The sequence below is a fragment of the Acomys russatus genome, chromosome 19, assembly GCF_903995435.1.
Source record: "Acomys russatus chromosome 19, mAcoRus1.1, whole genome shotgun sequence".
NCBI lineage: Eukaryota > Metazoa > Chordata > Mammalia > Rodentia > Muridae > Acomys > Acomys russatus.
In genome coordinates this window covers 19956936-19975075 of record NC_067155.1, presented here as the reverse complement: position 1 = coordinate 19975075, position 18140 = coordinate 19956936, and the positions used below count along the sequence as shown (strand labels likewise).

The window sequence follows — 18140 nt, the reverse complement described above, 5'->3', positions numbered from 1 at the left end:
GCTCCAGTAGAGGAGAGAAGAAGAAAAAAAAAAAAAAAGGAAAAAGAGAAAAGGGGGGGGGGGGTAAGATAGAGAGCGGCGGCGGCTGCAGCCACGATCCGCCACCGGACCGGGCCAGGCCGGGCGGCTCGGCGGGCGCGCGAGCCGGCGATCTAGTCGACAGGGCAGCCGCCACCCGGGCAGGGCCGTGTTAAAAAAAAAAAAAAAAAAAAAAAAAAAAAGCTCAAGTCGCGGCGGCGGCGGCGGCGGCGGGAGCGCTCAGGGAAGCAGGCCCCAGGCCGCGTGCGGCGGGAGGGCGGGCGGCGGGCAGCTGAGCTGCGGCCCGGTGCCCGCGGCGGGCGGACGGGACGGGCGGGCGGAGGCGGCGGGAGGAGGCGGCGGCTGCAGGAGCGGCAGCAACAGCGGCGGCGGCGGCGGCGGCGGCGGCATCTCCTCCTCACATGACCCCACTGTTTGTCCCCGTGATCAGCGCGAGCGGCTCCCGTGTCTCCTCCGTCCCCTCCTGCCGCGCGGCGTGAGCGCCGGGCTCGGGTCCCCCCCCCCCCCGGCCGCCCGCCCCCTCCCCTCCCTCCCCTCCCCTCCCCCCCCTCCGCCCCCCCCCATGGACATGCTGGACCCGGGTCTGGATCCCGCTTCCTCGGCCACCGCTGCTGCCGCCGCCAGGTAAGCGCGCCGGCAGCTCGCGCCCCTCCGCGCGCCCTGGGGGCCCCACGGCCCCCGCGTCAGCCCACGGCGCGCGGGGGCCGCCATGATCCCGAGCGGCCTCCCCGGCCCGGCTCAAAATGGAGGCCGCGGGGAGGGGATGATCCGGGGAGGCCCGGGCTCGGCGACAGTCGGTGCTGACCGACCCTGGCGGGGCCCGGGCCTGGCGGGCGGACGGCGGGCCACTGCGCCCCCGGGGCGGGGGGTGCGGGCCGGCCTCGCTGACCCGGGGCCCTGCCCCTCGTGTGCCCCCGCAGCCACGACAAGGGACCCGAGGCCGAGGAGGGCGTCGAGCTGCAGGAAGGTGAGTGCTTGCGGGGGCCACGGGGGCTGCGGCCGGGGGATGCCGGGGAGGCCGCCCCCCGCGCGTCCCCGCTGACCGTACCCTCCCCCAACCCCTCTTTTTTTCCCTGCTGCCCCCCGACAGGCGGGGACGGCCCGGGGGCTGAGGAGCAGACGGCGGTGGCCATCGCCAGCGTCCAGCAGGCGGCGTTCGGCGACCACAATATCCAGTACCAGTTCCGCACAGAGAATAATGGAGGCCAGGTGAGGCGGGCCGCGGGGCCGGGAGCCCGGAGGGACCGAGCCCAGGGAGGGCCGGACGCGTGCGGCGGCGGCGGCGGCGGCGGGACAGGGAGAGGAGGCTCCGACCTGGTCCACCCCCCACTCCGGCCTCCCCCCCAGCGTCGGTCTCGTCGCTCTGCCGCCCCCTGCAGGTGACATACCGCGTAGTCCAGGTGACTGATGGTCAGCTGGACGGCCAGGGCGACGCGGCTGGCGCCGTCAGCGTCGTGTCCACCGCTGCCTTCGCGGGGGGGCAGCAGGCTGTGACCCAGGTGGGTGTGGACGGGGCAGCCCAGCGCCCCGGCCCGGCCGCTGCCTCTGTACCCCCAGGTCCCGCAGCACCCTTTCCGCTGGTAGGTGCCCCACCGCCCTTCCCCACCCACCACCAGCATCTTTTGGGGAGGCGCCCCACCCCCTCCCCACCAGCATCTTTTGGGGAGGCGCCCCACCCCCTCTCCACCAGCATCTTTTGGGGAGGCGCCCCACCCCCTCCCCCACCCACCACCAGCATCTTTTGGGGAGGTGCCCCAGCCCCACCAGCATCTTTTGGGGAGGGGGAAGCCCCCAGGGTGGGGTGGAGTATGTGACACACAAAAGATGTTCTCTGGGCCCGTCGGGCTGTGTAAGGTCAGGTTAAAGTTCTGCAGAAGTCATTGGACAGGTCTCTCTTGGAATCGTTTTTTTTTTTTTTTTCCGTGAAACAGGAAAAAAAACTTCATAGAGGGGAAAGTAGAACAAGTAATTATTGAGTCCTCTCAGAGAGGAGGTATCTGACAGAGAAGTGTCCACACAGCGGGCTTCCTCCTCACCTCACGATATAGTGAATAAATACCCATACTAACAACAACAAAGGCTGGAGGGCGGGGTAGCGGAGGCGGCTAAGAGCGGCCTGTGTGTCCTCCCTAGGCGGTGATTCAAAATCCGTTCAGCAATGGTGGAAGCCCGGCGGCAGAGGCTGTCAGTGGGGAGGCACGGTTTGCCTATTTCCCAGCATCCAGTGTGGGCGATACCACAGCTGTGTCGGTACAGACTACAGACCAGGGCCTACAGGCCGGAGGTAAGGGGAGGAGGCAGGGTGCCGAGGGTAGAGCTAGGGAAACCACTTGAGCAGTTAGTCCCACCCTGACTTCCTACTGATGATGCTCACTGCACGGTCCCTGCAGGCCAATTCTATGTCATGATGACACCCCAGGATGTGCTTCAGACAGGGACGCAAAGGACAATTGCACCCCGGACGCACCCCTATTCTCCGTATGTGCCGTAATCCCGCTACTAGGGGCCCGAGGGAAGGGAGGGTTTTCTGGCCTAGTACCTGGGCTGGTCAGTATACAGAGGCATGGGATGTGTTTTCTTAGCCTTTGCTTCTGGGGCACCAGTAAAGTTCCATTTCCTCTCTCCTTTCACGTGATTGTTTACTTTGCAAAGGTAATTGTCAAGGGCTAAGGGCTAGAAAGGTAACTGAGGAGTAGTTAGTTGAGCACTTGCCTAGTGGTTTTTTGTTTGTTTGTTTTTTGCAAAGCCCCCTGGGTTCAAAGCCCTAGCCCAAAGGTGTTTATCAAGTCTGACAGCTCGGAAACTGCTTGAAGAGGAAATGGGTCTAAGGTAATGGGGCGCCTTTTATTTCCCACCTTTCTATTCCAGGAAAATCGACGGAACCAGAACTCCTCGTGATGAGAGAAGAAGAGCTCAGCACAACGAAGGTAAGGATGGCGGTGTGCTCGCGGGCGCTCTGAGCCCATTGCTGGCACGTGCGGAGAGGTCAGTGCTGAGGGTGTTAGGAGAGATGGAGGGCATAAGTGGGATCTGGCCAGGTGTTTGTCTTGCCCAGCCTGTGAATTCGATTTGAACTGTTGGCCACCCTCTTAAAATGGCGGGTCCCAAGTCCCGCACGTGGATTTTGGCCTCATTAGCACGCTCCCTTGTTCTCCATCTATAGCCTATATTAGACGGAAGTTGTGCCTCTAGCCAGCTGAAACCAGAGCCTCCCGCCCTTCCTGGAAGCTACACATTCCACCATGAAGTCTTTTGTCCTTTAGTGTTGTGCCTTGGTTGGTCCACCACTGCAAAGCACACAACAGCCCTTGAGGCAAGGCAGCTCTGACACCCAAACAGCTATCACTCTACAAATATTTACAGACCCTGGATCCAACCAAGGCAGGGCAGGGCAGCGCAGGCCCTGTGCCAAGTCTGCAGCCTGGCCTAGAGAGTCTCAGAATTTCTAACAAAGGGCAGCATGTGGCTAAGGGATCATTAAGTCATAGAGAGAGGTCACCCCAGGAAGGTTTTTCTGGGAGCTTGGCAGGTATAGGGTTGAAAGCAGTCAGGTTGTTTCAAGGGTGCTGTTGGCATGTTGCTGAAGTTCTGTGTGCTTTTTTAAAAGAATGAGCCAGAGCCAGGCGTGGTGGCGCACGCCTTTAATCCCAGCGCTTAGGAGGCAGAGGCAGGTGGATCTCTGTGAGTTTGAGGACAGCCAAGGCTACACAGTCCCTGTCTAGAAAAAACAAAAAAACAAAAACAAAAAGAATGAGCCAGGGTGAAGGCCCTAAGACTTGAGGGTGCTTTGATGTGAAGGAGGTTGGGGGCCACTGCTATCCTAAGTAACTAGCAAGCTCAGGATTTTGGGGAACAAGTACACACCCCTGCCAGGCCTCAAGTACAGTGGAGAAAAGGTCTGGGCTCTCACCCCACGTGCTGCAGGAGACAAGCTACTCATGGTTGCCATGTGCCCTCGGCATGCCGGAGCACTGGGTGCAGGGTAGCTGAGTGAGCGGAGCAGAGTTGCAGACACTTCAGAGGCCTCTCTCGGGGATCTGGGGAGAGCACAGATGAGGGTCTGGCCCTCAGCAGCCACAGACATTTTAAGTTTGAGGAAGAACAGAATGGGGAAGGGAAAGAGGAAGGTCTTAGGGCTGAGGGGACCTGCCTGGTTGGCCCACACAGGGTCTCGAGGAGCTCTTCCCAAAGTGGTTTTCCTGACCCTGACGGGTGTAGTCTGATGACCGGGAAGCTATCACGGGCTCTGTGTGTGGACGTAGAATAAGATGATGGGAAAGCAAAGACTAGGAAGTCAGGAGTTAGAGATAACTTCCGGGAATGGGAGGCCTGGTCTGAGGTGGCAGGATGTGGAGGATGGGCATCAGGAGAAGATTCTGGACCTGCTAGGTTGAGGCCTAATGCTTAGGTCAGGTGGTTTTTGAAGGAAAAGGGTGAAGTGGGGCTTGAGGTTGGTTTGGAGGTGATGGGGGAGAATTTAAGGGTCCTCCAGTGGGTCACTCAGGCTCCCCTACCCAACTCAGGCTTGGTTTGCAATCTTTGCTCTTGTGTAGTCCAGTGTAAAAAGACACTAGCAGCCCTCTGTGCTCCCGGCCTCCCACTGAGCATGCCTCGGCTCCTAAGCCCTGCCCCGGATTCATCCTTCTTTGTTGTTTTTCATCCTCCCAACAAAAGAGCAGTTTCCGTAACCTCGCCCCTACCTTCCAGCTACAATGGGCCCTCTTGCTCTTAACCTGTGGATTTGAACCACCACCTGCCTGTCCTTGTGGCTTGGCAGTCCGGCCTACCAGACTGGCTCCGCTGAAGGTCACCGGTGACAACCTCATTGCCAAATCTGCTGGCTTCCTTTCCTGTCTGAGCTCCAAGCATCTGCCCTGGCCTGTTAACCACACCTCTACCTCCACCACTTTTGGGGACATTTCTTCTGCTGGCTCTTCTCCTGCCTTCCTTGTTTCTCCCTCCCCACCGTAACCTGGTAGTCTTTCCCTTCCCCCACCGCCTTCTTTGGTTTTTCAAGACAGGGTCTCTCTGTGTAGCCTTGGCTGTCCTGGACTCACCATGTAGACCAGGCTGGCCTCGAACTCACAGAGCTCCGCCTGCCTCTGCCTCCCAGGCGCTGGGATTAAACCACACCCTGCTTAACCTGGTCAGACTCTCCAGGCGGGAAGGAAGCAGCTTTGATATGCCTTCTTTTCTTTTTTTTTAAAGATTTAATTACTTACTATTTATACAGTGCTCTGCCTGCATGTGTGCCTGCACACCAAAAGAGGGCACCAGGTCACATTATAGATGCTTATGAGCCACCATGTGGCTGCTGGGACTTGAACTCAGGACCTCTGGGAGAACAGCCAGTGTTCTTAACCACTGAGCCGTCTCTCCAGCCCCCTGGGGCGCCTTCTTTGAGGCTTAGGTCTGGGTCCCTTGTCCATTGCTAGGAAGCAGTGGCTTAGAGGGGCACAGAAGCGCCAGCTGTCGTACCCCTAAGACGCATTCCCAGTACCAGCATCTCATTTCTTTTTCTCCAGAAAGCTCATAGTTGCCTCTTTCTGTCCTGGGGCTTGGTGCACCCCACAAGATGCAGTTACTGCTCCCGGCCATTGTAAATTGTCACTCAAAGTCTCCATGTCTGTCTGTCCATGAGATTCGCCATACCCAACTTGTCCTTGCAGAACACACCGTCTGCCCTCCGGAGAGGCCCTGTGTGTGTCTCCCGGCCAGAAATGAGGCAAGGTGGCCTTCCCGGGCTCTGCTAACATGACTCTTCTCTTCTTTCTTTCTCACTGGCTTTTCTGCAGGAGTAGGGGCTTGGGGATTCCAGAGGGTGCCATCAGGGCCCCAAGGTAGCATCAAGGGTGTGGGGAGCCTGTTCTGTTGTTTGGCTGGGGAGGGGGTTGTTTGGTTTTGGGTTTTCGAGACAGGTTTCTCTGTGTAGCTTTGGCTGTCCTGGACTTGGTTTGTAGAGCAGGCTGACCTCGAACTCACAGAGATCCTCCTGTCTTCTGCCTCCAGAGCTCTGGGATTACAGGAGTGTGCCGCCAGCCCAGCTGAGCCTGTTGTGGTTTTTTGAGACAGGATTTCTCTGAGTAATAGCCTTGCCTGTCCTGGAATTCCCTCTGTAGACTTGGCCCTGCACTTGGAAGCCTCTTGCCTCAGACTCCCTAGTAGCTGATAGCCCTAAATCGTTACTTCTTAAAAGGTGGATATGATGGTACACTCTTGTAATCCCAGCGCTGGAGTGGCTTGTGAGTGTGAGGCCACTCGTCTTAAAGAAAGGTACAAACTGCGCCTTTAACCTCAGCACTCCAGAGGCAGCGGCAGGCAGATTGCTGTGAGTTCGAGCCCAGCCTGGTCTACAAAAAGCGAGTTTAGGACAGCCAAGGCTATACAGAGAAACCCTGTTTCAAAAACAAAAACAAAAGGAAAAAAGAATACTTAAAAGCCTTTCCCTGATGCAAATCTATAGCTGCAGATTCTGATTCCATTTATCAAAATATTTTCCAGTTCGCCTGTGATTTCTCCTTTGACCCAAGTTGTTGGGGACGCATGTTGCCCAATTTCCAGACACGTGTGGGGCTTAGGGTCTCATTTTTGTTTGCTCTCTCGAGGTGACAGGGTTCCAGTTATTTGAGCTCTATATGGGGCAGCCTGGAGAAGGCGCCCTGTGTACCGTGGTGGATGTGTGCCTGCTGTTGTGAGAGGCCTCTGCAGGGAGGCCGGGTTGACTGCTAAGCCTGGGCATCTCTAGCCATAATGTCTTCTTGCTTTTCTTGGTGGTGGAGAGAGGCATGCTAATGTCTCCCCGTGTGTTTCTCCTATTCTTCCTTTGGTCCTGGAAGGTTGTACTATGAGGTGTGGGGTTTTTGTTTGGGGTTTTTTTGTTGTTGTTTTTTGTTTTTTTAATGTGTACAATGTACACCTGCCGGCCAGAAGAGGGCACCAGATCTCATTATAGATGGCTGTGAGCCACCATGTGGTTGTTGGGAGTTGAACTCAGGACCTTTGGAAGAGCAGCTAGTGTTCTTAACCTCTGAGCCATCTCTCTCCAGCCCCAGTATGGGGTTTTGTTTGTTTGGTTGGTTGTTTTTGAGACAGGGCCTTTCTATAGCCTCAGCTATTCTAGAACTCACTATGTAGACCAGACTGGCCTCAAACTCACAGAGATTTGTCTCTGCCTCCTGAGTGCTGAGATTAAAGGTGTGTGCCACCGCACCAGACTGTGAGGTGTGTGTTTTTTTTTTAATTGTATTTATTGTATATGAGTGCTTTATCTGCAGAAGAGGGTATCAGATAACATTATAGATGGTTGTGAGCCACCGTGTGGTTGCTGGGAATTGAATTCAGTACCTCTGGAAGAGCAGGCGGTGCTCTTAACCACTGAGCCATCTCTCCAGCCCTGTGAGGTGTGTTTTAAGTGCTGTGTTGTAACTTTAGGGCTTCTGTGGGATGACTGGCTTCTGCTAGTCCGGTGTGTCCTCACGGTTTTTCCAAGCCAGGGGCCTAACCGTGTTCCCACCTGGATATAGGCTGTGGATAGGGTAAGTACACACACTCATATCACACACACCACAAGTGGCATGTTAGCTTGTGTGTGACCTTCATATTTGCCAGACCCCAGTATCTGTATGGGGTCCCTCCCAGAAACCCAAATATTTCGTAAGTCTCTCTGGAGCTTCATCCTACTGTGATATTGTGGGCTCCATCCACAAAGTGCTGCTCCGCGCTGCCCTCCCCTGATCACATCCGCTATGGGCGCACTCTCCCCATTCACAACCATGATAGGGCCAGAGTAGAGTCCGGTGGACCCCAGCCACACACTTCTGCACTCTGCACAATTAAATGTACACCAAAGGAGCTCTGCCGTGCACACCTGCCCTGGACCCTGGTGGCTTGAAGGCGTTCCCATCAGATGAGATGCATGCCTACCGGCCAGCCCTAGGGGAGTGGGGAAGTGATAGGTGAGTCCCGTAGACTCCGAGCACTCTCCCAAAGAGCATGGTGGGTAGTGCTTCTGAGCCATGGCTAGACTCAACTCAGCCATACTGCTGCGGTCCTCCACCAACTTCCCAGAAGATTGTACCATACTTGATGGTGACAATGCGCTAGCCCTGAGCCCAGTGGAGACCTATCCCAGCCCTCACCGAGTTAAGCATGGCTGTGTTCTTGGCAGGACATTGGAAAGATCACAGAAAAGGAATCATTGCTGTGAAGAGGGAATGTGCAGAGGGAGAGAGATGGCTTTGGAAAAGAAAGTCACCCAGGCTGGAAGTGCCTGGTAGACTGACCAGGCAGAGGCAGTGGGTTCCACCTGTCCCTGGGCAAGGTGTGAGTTCAGGTCTGAAAAGAAAGGTGCCGGCCTTCACCCACCCCTCTCACTCAAAGCTTTCCTCGTTTTCCATTCTTGCTGCCCTCATTAGGAAGTGGCCCTTGGCCGTTTTTCCACGACCCATCAGGCTGTAGGCCCCCAGCTCCCCTCCACAAGTGTGAGAAGAATATGGGGGTATGAGCAGATCTATGGGTGCCAGGGTCCTATGTGCCCCACCAGTAGGAACCCTGTGCCCTGGAGTAAGGAAGGGCTGAGAAGCCTCACCCCCAGCTGTGAAACTGGCTCCCAGTCAGGTGGTTCCTAGCAGGGCTCCTGAGCTTACCTACCACAGGGCAGAGGAAGCCAGACAGCTGTCATTCAGCGGAGCCAGCAGTGGGAGGGGCAGGAGTCCTTTGCCTTCTGAGATATGAGGTTCACATTCCCAGGTGAGGTGAGGGTCCCAGGGTCAGGGTTAGGCCACAGCCTTGTCTGTGGACGAGAATTCTTAAACAGGGGCAGGTTGTGATGAGATTTTCACATTAAAGATGGAGTGTGCACCTCAGCCCCAGCACTGAATAAAACAGGTATAGTGTCTACTTAGGAAATGAAGGCAGAAGGGTCAGAAGTTTAAAATCATCCCCAACTATATAGTTTGAGCCCAGCATGGCTTACATAAGACTTATTCTGAAGGAGATACACGCGCACACACACAAAAAAAGAGCAAAATTATAGAAGCCAGACTCTCTGGTGACATACAGAGAATGAAACTCAAGTTTTGTTTTTTTTGTTTGTTTGTTTTAGTTTATCAAGACAGGGTTTCTCTGTGTAGCCCTGGCTGTCCTGGACTTGCTTTGTAAACCAGGCTGGCCTCGAACTCACAGCGATTCTCCTGCCTCTGCCTCCCTGAGTGCTGGGATTAAAGGCATGCGCCGCCACCGCCGAGACTCAATTATTATAGGAGCTGAGTCCTGCATAAAGGGGGTTCTGCACACAGCCCCCAAAATAACAGTCTCGGGTAGATCTGCATTTTCAGCAGGCCAGCGTGTGGTGTGGCACTGCGGTTTTTACCTGTTGGCTCCAGTTTGTATGTGTGTGCTAGGCAAGCAACGAAACAGGCCTGCAGCCGGTCACTGGGTTTCTGTCCTACAATGTGGTGCTTGAGGATTGGCCCTTGGCTGGGCTTTTCATGAAGCAACATGGCCCATGAGGAGGCAGCAGCCTAGAGTCCCTGTGAGGCCATGACTGGGCATCCTGCACCACACTGGCAAGCGAGCCTGTCCACGAAGCCTTGACTGTTACTGTTCCCTGCAGTGGATTGACTGTTACTGTTCCCTGCAGTGGAGCGGAGACGGAGGGACAAGATCAACAACTGGATTGTCCAGCTTTCGAAAATCATTCCAGATTGTCACGCAGACAACAGTAAGACAGGAGCGGTGAGTGTCCCCCATCCCCTCTAGGGAGTCTGACTGGCACCAGGCACAAGGGCTGTCCCAGCCTCCTCTGACTCTTGCCTGCCTGCCCCCCGCCCCCCACTCCAGAGTAAAGGGGGCATCCTGTCGAAGGCCTGCGATTACATCCGGGAGCTACGCCAGACCAACCAGCGCATGCAGGAGACCTTCAAGGAGGCAGAGCGGCTGCAGATGGACAACGAGCTCCTGAGGCAGCAGGTGGGTTAGGGTTGCAGTGCCCTGGAGGCCCCAGCATGCCCAAGGACTAACCCCCGCCTCACGTCCTCTGTCCTGCCCCAGCATGCCCAAGGTCTAACCCTGCCTCACGTCCTCTGTGCTGCCCCAGCATGTCAAGGGCTAACCCTGCCTCATGTCCCCTGTGGCACGCCAAGGGCTAACCCTGCCTCACGTCCTCTGTGCTGCCCCAGCATGTCAAGGGCTAACCCTACCTCATGTCCCCTGTGGCACGCCAAGGGCTAACCCTGCCTCATGTCCCCTGTGGCACGCCAAGGGCTAACCCTGCCTCACGTGTCCCCTGTGGCACGCCAAGGGCTAACCCTGCCTCATGTCCCCTGTGGCACGCCAAGGTCTAACCCTGCCTCACGTGTCCCCTGTGGCACGCCAAGGGCTAACCCTGCCTCACGTCCCCTGTGGCATGCCAAGGGCTAACCCTGCCTCAGGTCCCCTGTGGCACACCAAGGGCTAACCCTGCCTCATGTCCCCTGTGGCACGCCAAGGGCTAACCCTGCCTCACGTGTCCCTGTGGCACGCCAAGGGCTAACCCTGCCTCATGTCCCCTGTGGCACGCCAAGGGCTAACCCTGCCTCACGTGTCCCCTGTGGCATGCCAAGGGCTAACCCTGCCTCACGTGTCCCCTGTGGCACGCCAAGGGCTAACCCTGCCTCATGTCCCCTGTGGCATGCCAAGGGCTAACCCTGCCTCACGTGTCCCCTGTGGCATGCCAAGGGCTAACCCTGCCTCACGTGTCCCCTGTGGCACGCCAAGGGCTAACCCTGCCTCAGGTCCCCTGTGGCACAGCAAGGGCTAACCCTGCCTCATGTCCCCTGTGGCACGCCAAGGTCTAACCCTGCCTCACGTGTCCCCTGTGGCATGCCAAGGGCTAACCCTGCCTCACGTGTCCCCTGTGGCACAGCAAGGGCTAACCCTGCCTCAGGTCCCCTGTGGCACAGCAAGGGCTAACCCTGCCTCATGTCCCCTGTGGCACGCCAAGGTCTAACCCTGCCTCACGTGTCCCCTGCGGCATGCCAAGGGCTAACCCTGCCTCACGTGTCCCCTGTGGCATGCCAAGGGCTAACCCTGCCTCACGTCCCCTGTGGCACGCAGAGGGCTAACCCCTGCTTCGTGTCCCCTGTGGTGCCTGCAGATCGAGGAGCTTAAGAACGAGAACGCCCTGCTTCGAGCCCAGCTGCAGCAGCACAACCTGGAAATGGTGGGCGAGAGCACCCGGCAGTGACAGCCGCCAGTCAGCGGCCCACCCTGCAGCTGCTGCCGGCCTCTGCTGACCCTCCCCCAGCCCTTAGCACAGAGAGGGAGATGCCCCTCCCCAAGCTGCGTTTTTTTATAGTAGATTTTTAACAAAAACAAGGAGACATAATGCATTTCTGTGGATACATTGCCCACTGCCCTCATCCTTGCGGAAACCACGCCCACCTGCCCGTGTGTCCAGCAGCCTCCCTTCTCCGTCCTCATCAGCCCGTCACGTCTAGTGGGCTCATCATGGGGAGCAAGGGAGGAGGGCAGAGGCCCCGCTGCCCGCTGCCTCCTTGGTCTCTAGAGGTATTGAGACAGGGTGCTCATGGGAAGGAGGGAGCTTCGGGGTGGGGGGCGGCCCTGGGGCCTGGACCTGTGCAGGGAGGCCATGTCCCCCATCCCTCTTGTTTCTGGATCCCTGCTCCCTTCTGGGTGTGTGGGTGTGCGTGCGTGTGTGTATGCGCGTGTGTGTGCGTGTGTGTGGGTGTGTGTTTTAATTTTCTTTATGGAAAATGGACAAAAATAGAGAGAGAGGTATTTAACTGCAATAAACTGGCCAGTGTGGCCCCGCCTTGTCTGTTGTGTATCTGTCCATGTTGGGCATAGGGACGGGCAGGAGCCCTAGCGTCTCCCTGATGTCTAAGCTTCAGTTATGCTGTGGCTGTTTGACGGTCGCTGGGCAAATTAAGAACTGAATTCCTTCATTGAGGCCCCGGGGTGCAGGTAGGGGTGTGGGAGCTGGGGGTCAAGGACATACCCCCTGGTGGTGGAGTTAGGCTGGTGTCTCCTGGGTCAGTACTTCTTGAAAACAGGGCCGGTGAGCATCCCTGGGCTCTGGTGAAGCCCTCCCCTCTGCACCAGCCAATGATGGGGCCTGGCCTTGAGCCCCCCACCCCCAAAGGAGGGCAGATGGCCAGAAAGCCAGGCTTGGCCCGGCAGTCTGTCGCCTCGCCTCGCGTCTCTGGCGCCTGTGTTGTGACCCCTGGCCTTGGCTGATGATGAAACCTGTCCTGAGCAGCCACAGTGATGGCCTGGTAGGGGCTGGGGAATGCCACTGTGTCCCCAAGAGACTGGCTCATGATTCCCAGCATCTAGGCCTGCCTGTCAGTTTCACCTTGCTGTGCTTTCTACTGTGCCACGACCTAAGTACCCCTGCTGGCCTCTGGTGTCTGAGAACCCTGTGTTTGCCTTACCATCCCTAAAGACCTCTGAGAGTGGGCTGGGCGTGGTGGCCCATTCCTTTAATCCCAGCACTCAGGAGGCAGAGGCAGGTGGATCGCTGTGAGTTCAAGGCCAGCCTGGTCTACAAAAGTGAGTCCAGGACAGCCAAGGCTACACAGAGAGACCCTGTCTCAAAAAAAACAAAACAAAAAGCCATCTGAGGCCACGTGGAGCATATGAGGAGCCATAGAGGCAGGACTGACTCTGGACGGTCCCTATGAGTCCGGCATGGTGTCCAGGAGCCTCTCTCTGGAGTCAGAAGTTTGACAATGTACACCAAGGGGTCCAGGTAATAGAAATGTCACCACACTGGCATCAACAGCACCCCAGGAACCAGCTGTAGAAGCCCTGGTGTAGACCAGTTTCTGTGGTGTGAATTCTCCCAGCACTGCAGTAGAGAAAGTTCTGGCATATAACACCGCTGCGCTTGGATTTGTGTGACAGGCAGAGTCACTGGCAAGAAAGCAACTTCAGGGCCTGGCGTGGTGGCGCATGCCTCTAATCCCAGCACTCGGGAGACAGGCAGGCGGATCGCTGTGAGTTCGAGGCCAGCCTGGTCGACAAAGCAAGTCCAGGACAGCCAGGGCTACACAGAGAGACCCTGTCTGGGGCGGGGAAGGCAGGAGGTTGGGCGAAAGAAAGCAACTTTAAGCCTAAACACAGAGCTCAAGAGGAAGCAGGCAGCCACTTAGAGGCCAAGTAGCACCAACTGGTCACACAAAAGTGAATTGGTTCTGCTGTGAGGGAATCAGCACACACACAGGCATGTGAGACAAACGAATTAGCTCATATTCCTGGGCCGTGAAGTGTGTCGGCTCCGGCTAGAGTGATGACTGCCACCACCACCACCACAGGCAAGAAAAGACTCCAACATGACAGCTACGTCAGGTGACCTTGACATTGGACACCACGGTGCCTGTTGAGGACGAAGCTACCACAAACTCCTTGAACGTCTTGTCCGTTCAATCCCTTGGCCACTGCGCCTGACTCATGCTAGGATGCACCCTATTGCATTGCTGGGTCCTGAGGAGCCCAGTGAGTGACAGCCATACCTAGGAGGGACACCGATGGGGTGAGGGCACTCTACTTCCCATCACCTGTCCAATCAATGCTTAGGGGGAAATGGGGGGATTTTTTTCTGAGCTCCGTAGGGTGACATCATAGGGTGAGGTAGCTGGCTGGAGTCTTGTGTCCAGTGCCTACCTGCCCCACCCCCTGGATGCACCTCTACTGGCTGAGGGTGACACAACCCTGTCCCCTGTCACCCTGTTCCCGCTTATCTCTCTGTTCGGAGTCTGTTCGGCGCCGCAATCTTCTTGGAAATGAGTCAGGGCAAAAGGGAGGGGGCTCGAGTGACCCTCCTCCCACTGATCCCATAAAAAGGACTGGGGCCAGGTCCTAGACACCATAGCAAGTCCTAAGACTGCACAACAGGACAGAAGGCACGATGGCACTGAGCACTCAGACCCAGGCTGCCTGTCTCCTGCTTCTCCTCCTCGCCAGCCTGTGCAGCAGTACCCTTCTCCAGCAACAGGTGAGCGCCCCAGGCCCGCTGCTGTGGGCTAGCCAGGTCCCAGGGCGGCAGGGGCTCAGGACAGCTCAGGAGTGATGGCAGCTGCTGAAGGGACATGGGTGCCCCTGAGTGGCAGGGCTGAGGCCCGAGCTCCGGCTGCACGGGTGTTGTGGACTACTTAGTGTCGCCCTACTGTGTAACATGAACAAGAGAGACGTGGTGCAAGCCAAACAAAATGTTCCTCGGGCTATCTCATCCCAGTCAGGGCCTTCCTTACACAGGTTCTAAATGACTTTAGTAAAGACTTACCGTGGATAGCACAAAAGACAACGGGCAGAATGACTGGCCTGAGGAAGGACCTGCCCTCTTCTGGCCTGCAGGAGTACATGTAGACAGAGCACTGTGTACATAATAAATAAATAAATCTTTTTTAAAAAAGATTTATTTATTATTTACACAGTATTCTGCCCACACATGTGCCTGCCTACCACAACAGGCACCAGATCTCATTACAGATGGCTGTGAGTCACCATGTGGTTGCTGGGAATTGAACTCAGGACCTTTGGAAGAGCAGACAGTGCTCTTAACCTCTAAGCCATCTCTCCAGCCCCAAATAAAGGAATCTTTAAAAAAAGAAAATGATGCAGAAAGGGCTGGAGAGATGCTTCAGCAGCTTAAGGGCATTTGATGCTTGTGTAGGGAACCCGGGTTCAGTTCCTGGTACCCACAAGGTGGTTCACAACCATTCCTAAGTCTAGTTCCAGGGAATTTGATGCCTTCTGACCTACAGTGTCACTTGACACAGGCATACGTGTTGGTACACATACATATATGGAGGCAAAACACATAAAATTAAATCTGTAAGAAAGAAAGAAAAAACGCCAGGCATGGTGGCGCACCCCTTTAATCCCAGCACTCAGGAGGCAGAGGGAGGCGGATCTCTGAGTTCAAGGCCAACCTGGTCTACAAAGTGAGTCCAGGACAGCCAACTTTTTTTTTGTGGTGGGGTGGTGGTGGTTTTCAAGACAGAGTTTCTCTGTGTAGCCTTGGCTGTCCTGGACTCGCTTTGTAGACCAGGCTGGCCTCGAACTGACAGTGATCCTCCTGCCTCTGCCTCCCAAGTGCTGGGATTAAAGGCGTGCGCCACCACGCCCGGCTAGGAACATTTTTCTTTAAATTAAAGACAAGGAGGAGAGGACTGTGGAGGTCCTGCTGTGCCAATCTTTGTGGACACCTGTGCAGATGATGCTCAGTCCTGAAATTGCTGAGAAATGTGAGGGAAACCTAAATCCAACTGTGGATACTCTAAGTTACTGCGCTGTGTGATGACCTGGTTATAAGAGAGATGCTGGGGGACACCTGTCAGGAGGGTACTGTCCAGAAGGAAAATACAAGAACAAACAAGGTGGGATGCTTTTAGGAAACAGAATAACCAAGGAATGCTGGGCAGAAAGAGGGCAGTGAGGTCCCCTCTAGAACTTTCGTCTAAACACAGGTCCCTAAGACCCTGGGAAAGAAACAAGTTGGCAGACACAAGCCTGAATGCTATGCTGGGGACTCCACATTTTTTTTTTTTTTTTTTTTTTTTTGAGGCAGGGTTTCTCTGTATAGCCCTGGCTGTCCTGGACTCACTTTGTAGACCAGGCTGGCCTCAAAATTACAGTGATCCACCTGCCTCTGCCTCCCGAGTGCTGGGATTAAAGGCGTGTGCCCCAAGGCTACACAGAGAGACCCTGTCTCAAAAAACAAAAAACAAAAAAAGGCACATGCCACCACACCGGCCCACAATTCTTATAGTGCCTTTACTGCTTCCACAGATGAACCAGCCTGCAGCACTACAGCCTTGGCACAGGGCAGAATCCAGGGTCTACAGGACGGTAAGAGCAACTGGGACTCCCTCCCTGGTCCCCGGCTTTCCCATGCCCAAGCAAGGCTGCTCACCTCTCTCTCTTCCCACAGCTCCTGACCCAGAGTCGAAGGAAGCGGGACTCAAACATCTCTGTCTGTCTTTTTTGCTGTAAGTGCTGTAACACTGGCTCCTGTGGCTTCTGTTGCAAAACATAGAGCCATCTGACAGACGCCTCCCTCAGCCCCATTTATTTATTCCTGTCGTCCTTCAAGAATGAGCTTGAGGCCGGGCGCCGTGGCGCACTCCTTTAATCCCAGCACTCGGGAGGCAGAGGCAGGCGGAGCGCTGTGAGTTCGAAGCCAGCCTGGCCTTCCAGAGGTCCTGAGTTCAATTCCCAGCAACCACATGGTGGCTCACAGCCATCTATAGTGAGATCTGGTGCCCTTTTCTGGCCTGCAGGTGTACATGCAGGCAGAACACTGTATATGTAATAAATAAATCTTAAAAAAAAAAAAAGAAAAGAAAAGAAAACTTGTGCCATCATGCAGTGCTGAGAAGCAAATGTAATAAATAAATCTTAAAAAAAAAAAAAAAAGAAAACTTGTGCCATCATGCAGTGCTGAGAAGCAAATGTAATAAATAAATCTTAAAAAAAAAAAAAAAAGAAAACTTGTGCCATCATGCAGTGCTGAGAAGCAAATGTAAGGGTTTTTAAGATATAAGATAATAAGGTAATAATGTACCAGGCAGCAGACATTATGTTGTAGATAAGTTTATTAAATGAGCAATGGGAAGGAAAGAGGGGAGGGTTACCCCCAGAGAGAGACAGACAGGAAGAGGAAGAGAGAGGAGAGGAGGAGGAGGAGAGAGAGAGAGAGACATCACAGGTAGGCAGACTGAAGCAGAGCCCTAACATTCCTACCTTTTCCTATAATTAAAATATGGTGGCGCACACCTTTAATCCCAGCACTCGGGAGGCAGAGGCAGGAGGATCACTGTGAGTCCGAGGCCAGCCTGGTCTACAAAGTGAGTCCAGGATAGTCAAGGCTACACAGAGAAACTGTCTCAAAAAACCAAAAATAAATAAAATAAAAAAGGAGAAAGAAAAAGAATAAGCAATAGTAACAAAATGTCCAGTTTATATAATGAAGGGGAAGGAAAGGTTCTTCCCTGAAAATTTAAGGTGGAAGGCATGTCCTGCAGCAGATAGGGAGGGAGGAGTGCTGGGGGAACTTGGAGCACACCATTTCAACCTTTTGCAAATGGATAACAGGTGAAGTAATTGTCTTAACTACTTCCTGCTGACAGTAGAGGGGTGCTGGCAGATAGCGGGTTTAAATGGCTGAAGTGTTGGCCAGGTTCCAGAGGAACAGGCCGTTGTATTTGCTGTCCAGGGGCTGAAAACATCTGCAGCTGGGAAGGGCAGTGCAGGTCCAGCTAGGAGGAACAGTGCAGGTCCAGCTGGCACGATTTCTGAGGTTGGACGGGAGCACTTGTGGGTAGCTGCTTTGATGATGTCCCAAACGTAGGAAATCTGGTAGGATACCGGAACATACATGGGGGCAGAAGACAAAGTTAGCAGATTAGGGAGAAAATTTACTTTAGATGTGCATTTGAAACTCTCGGGAGAGGAAAAAAAAAAAAAAAAAAAAAAGGCTTGAGACAATGTTGACAATGCGTGAAAAAATTGGGAGAGTAAAGAAAAAGGTTTGAACGTGGGAAACATCCTCCCATTTTACCCGGTTGTTGGCAGTAATTAAAACAGTTTAGTTTTGGATCTCTCCATGTTTGGCTGCAGAGGCGTGTAAGCTTCGAAGCCCTTAATGTGGGCGTAGGGATTTGAGATTTCTCTAAAAGACACCCCAAAGGCGTGCTAGGAGGAACAGGCGTCTGGACGTTTTTTTTTCATAGGGAGATGAGGTCAGTAACTCGTTAGGGTGTCCCCCCCAAAAAAAAAAAAAAAGGATAGTGACCCAGGAAAAGCAGGTACAGACTGGTCAGTAGCTCGTGGCCGGGGAGAGGAGTTGTAGCCACCCAGTGCGTCGGGGTTTGGACAGCGGCTCTGGACCGCAAGGGCAGGTGCGGGAAGGAAGCTATGTCTGAAAGCTCACCGGAGGTCAGCGAAGGGGACTGCAGCTGGGTACCTCCGTTCCCAGTGAGCCAGAGAGGGATCAGGAGTCTCTCGGACGAAGGGAAGCGGGGATTGGGTGCAGGAAGGTGGCAATCAAGGTAGTTAGTGGAGTCCCAAAGCCAGGGAAAAGGAGAAGGAATCCCACC

General features: G+C 55.0%; 2 protein-coding genes and 1 long non-coding RNA gene across 5 annotated transcripts; 2 read left to right on the top strand and 1 right to left on the bottom strand.

Moving 5' to 3' along the window:
* The first annotated feature begins 581 nt into the window (after positions 1-581).
* On the top strand, positions 582-11874 carry Usf2 (upstream transcription factor 2, c-fos interacting). 3 transcript variants are annotated; one of them, XM_051162729.1, is made up of 10 exons: positions 582-663; positions 960-1006; positions 1130-1248; positions 1419-1619; positions 2173-2323; positions 2430-2517; positions 2908-2966; positions 9680-9774; positions 9880-10008; positions 11174-11872. In XM_051162729.1, the coding sequence occupies exons 1-10, from the start codon at positions 602-604 to the stop codon at positions 11261-11263; spliced, it is 1041 nt and encodes a 346-aa protein (XP_051018686.1). In that variant the 5' UTR covers positions 582-601; the 3' UTR covers positions 11264-11872. The 3 variants fall into 3 exon arrangements, with proteins under 3 accessions (XP_051018686.1, XP_051018687.1, XP_051018688.1); XM_051162730.1 differs by having other exon boundaries at positions 589-663; positions 1419-1538; XM_051162731.1 differs by lacking the exon at positions 2430-2517 and having other exon boundaries at positions 589-663; positions 11174-11874.
* On the bottom strand, positions 10186-10803 carry LOC127203903 (uncharacterized). Its single transcript, XR_007832391.1, has 5 exons — positions 10763-10803; positions 10648-10687; positions 10384-10423; positions 10308-10347; positions 10186-10271 (listed from the first exon to the last, which is right to left on the bottom strand). It is a non-coding gene; the product is annotated as an uncharacterized LOC127203903 (long non-coding RNA).
* Positions 11875-13869: 1995 nt separating the features above from the next.
* Hamp (hepcidin antimicrobial peptide) lies at positions 13870-16204 on the top strand. Its single transcript, XM_051162768.1, has 3 exons — positions 13870-14035; positions 15832-15891; positions 15974-16204. The coding sequence occupies exons 1-3, from the start codon at positions 13949-13951 to the stop codon at positions 16076-16078; spliced, it is 252 nt and encodes an 83-aa protein (XP_051018725.1). The 5' UTR covers positions 13870-13948; the 3' UTR covers positions 16079-16204.
* Positions 16205-18140: the final 1936 nt, after the last annotated feature.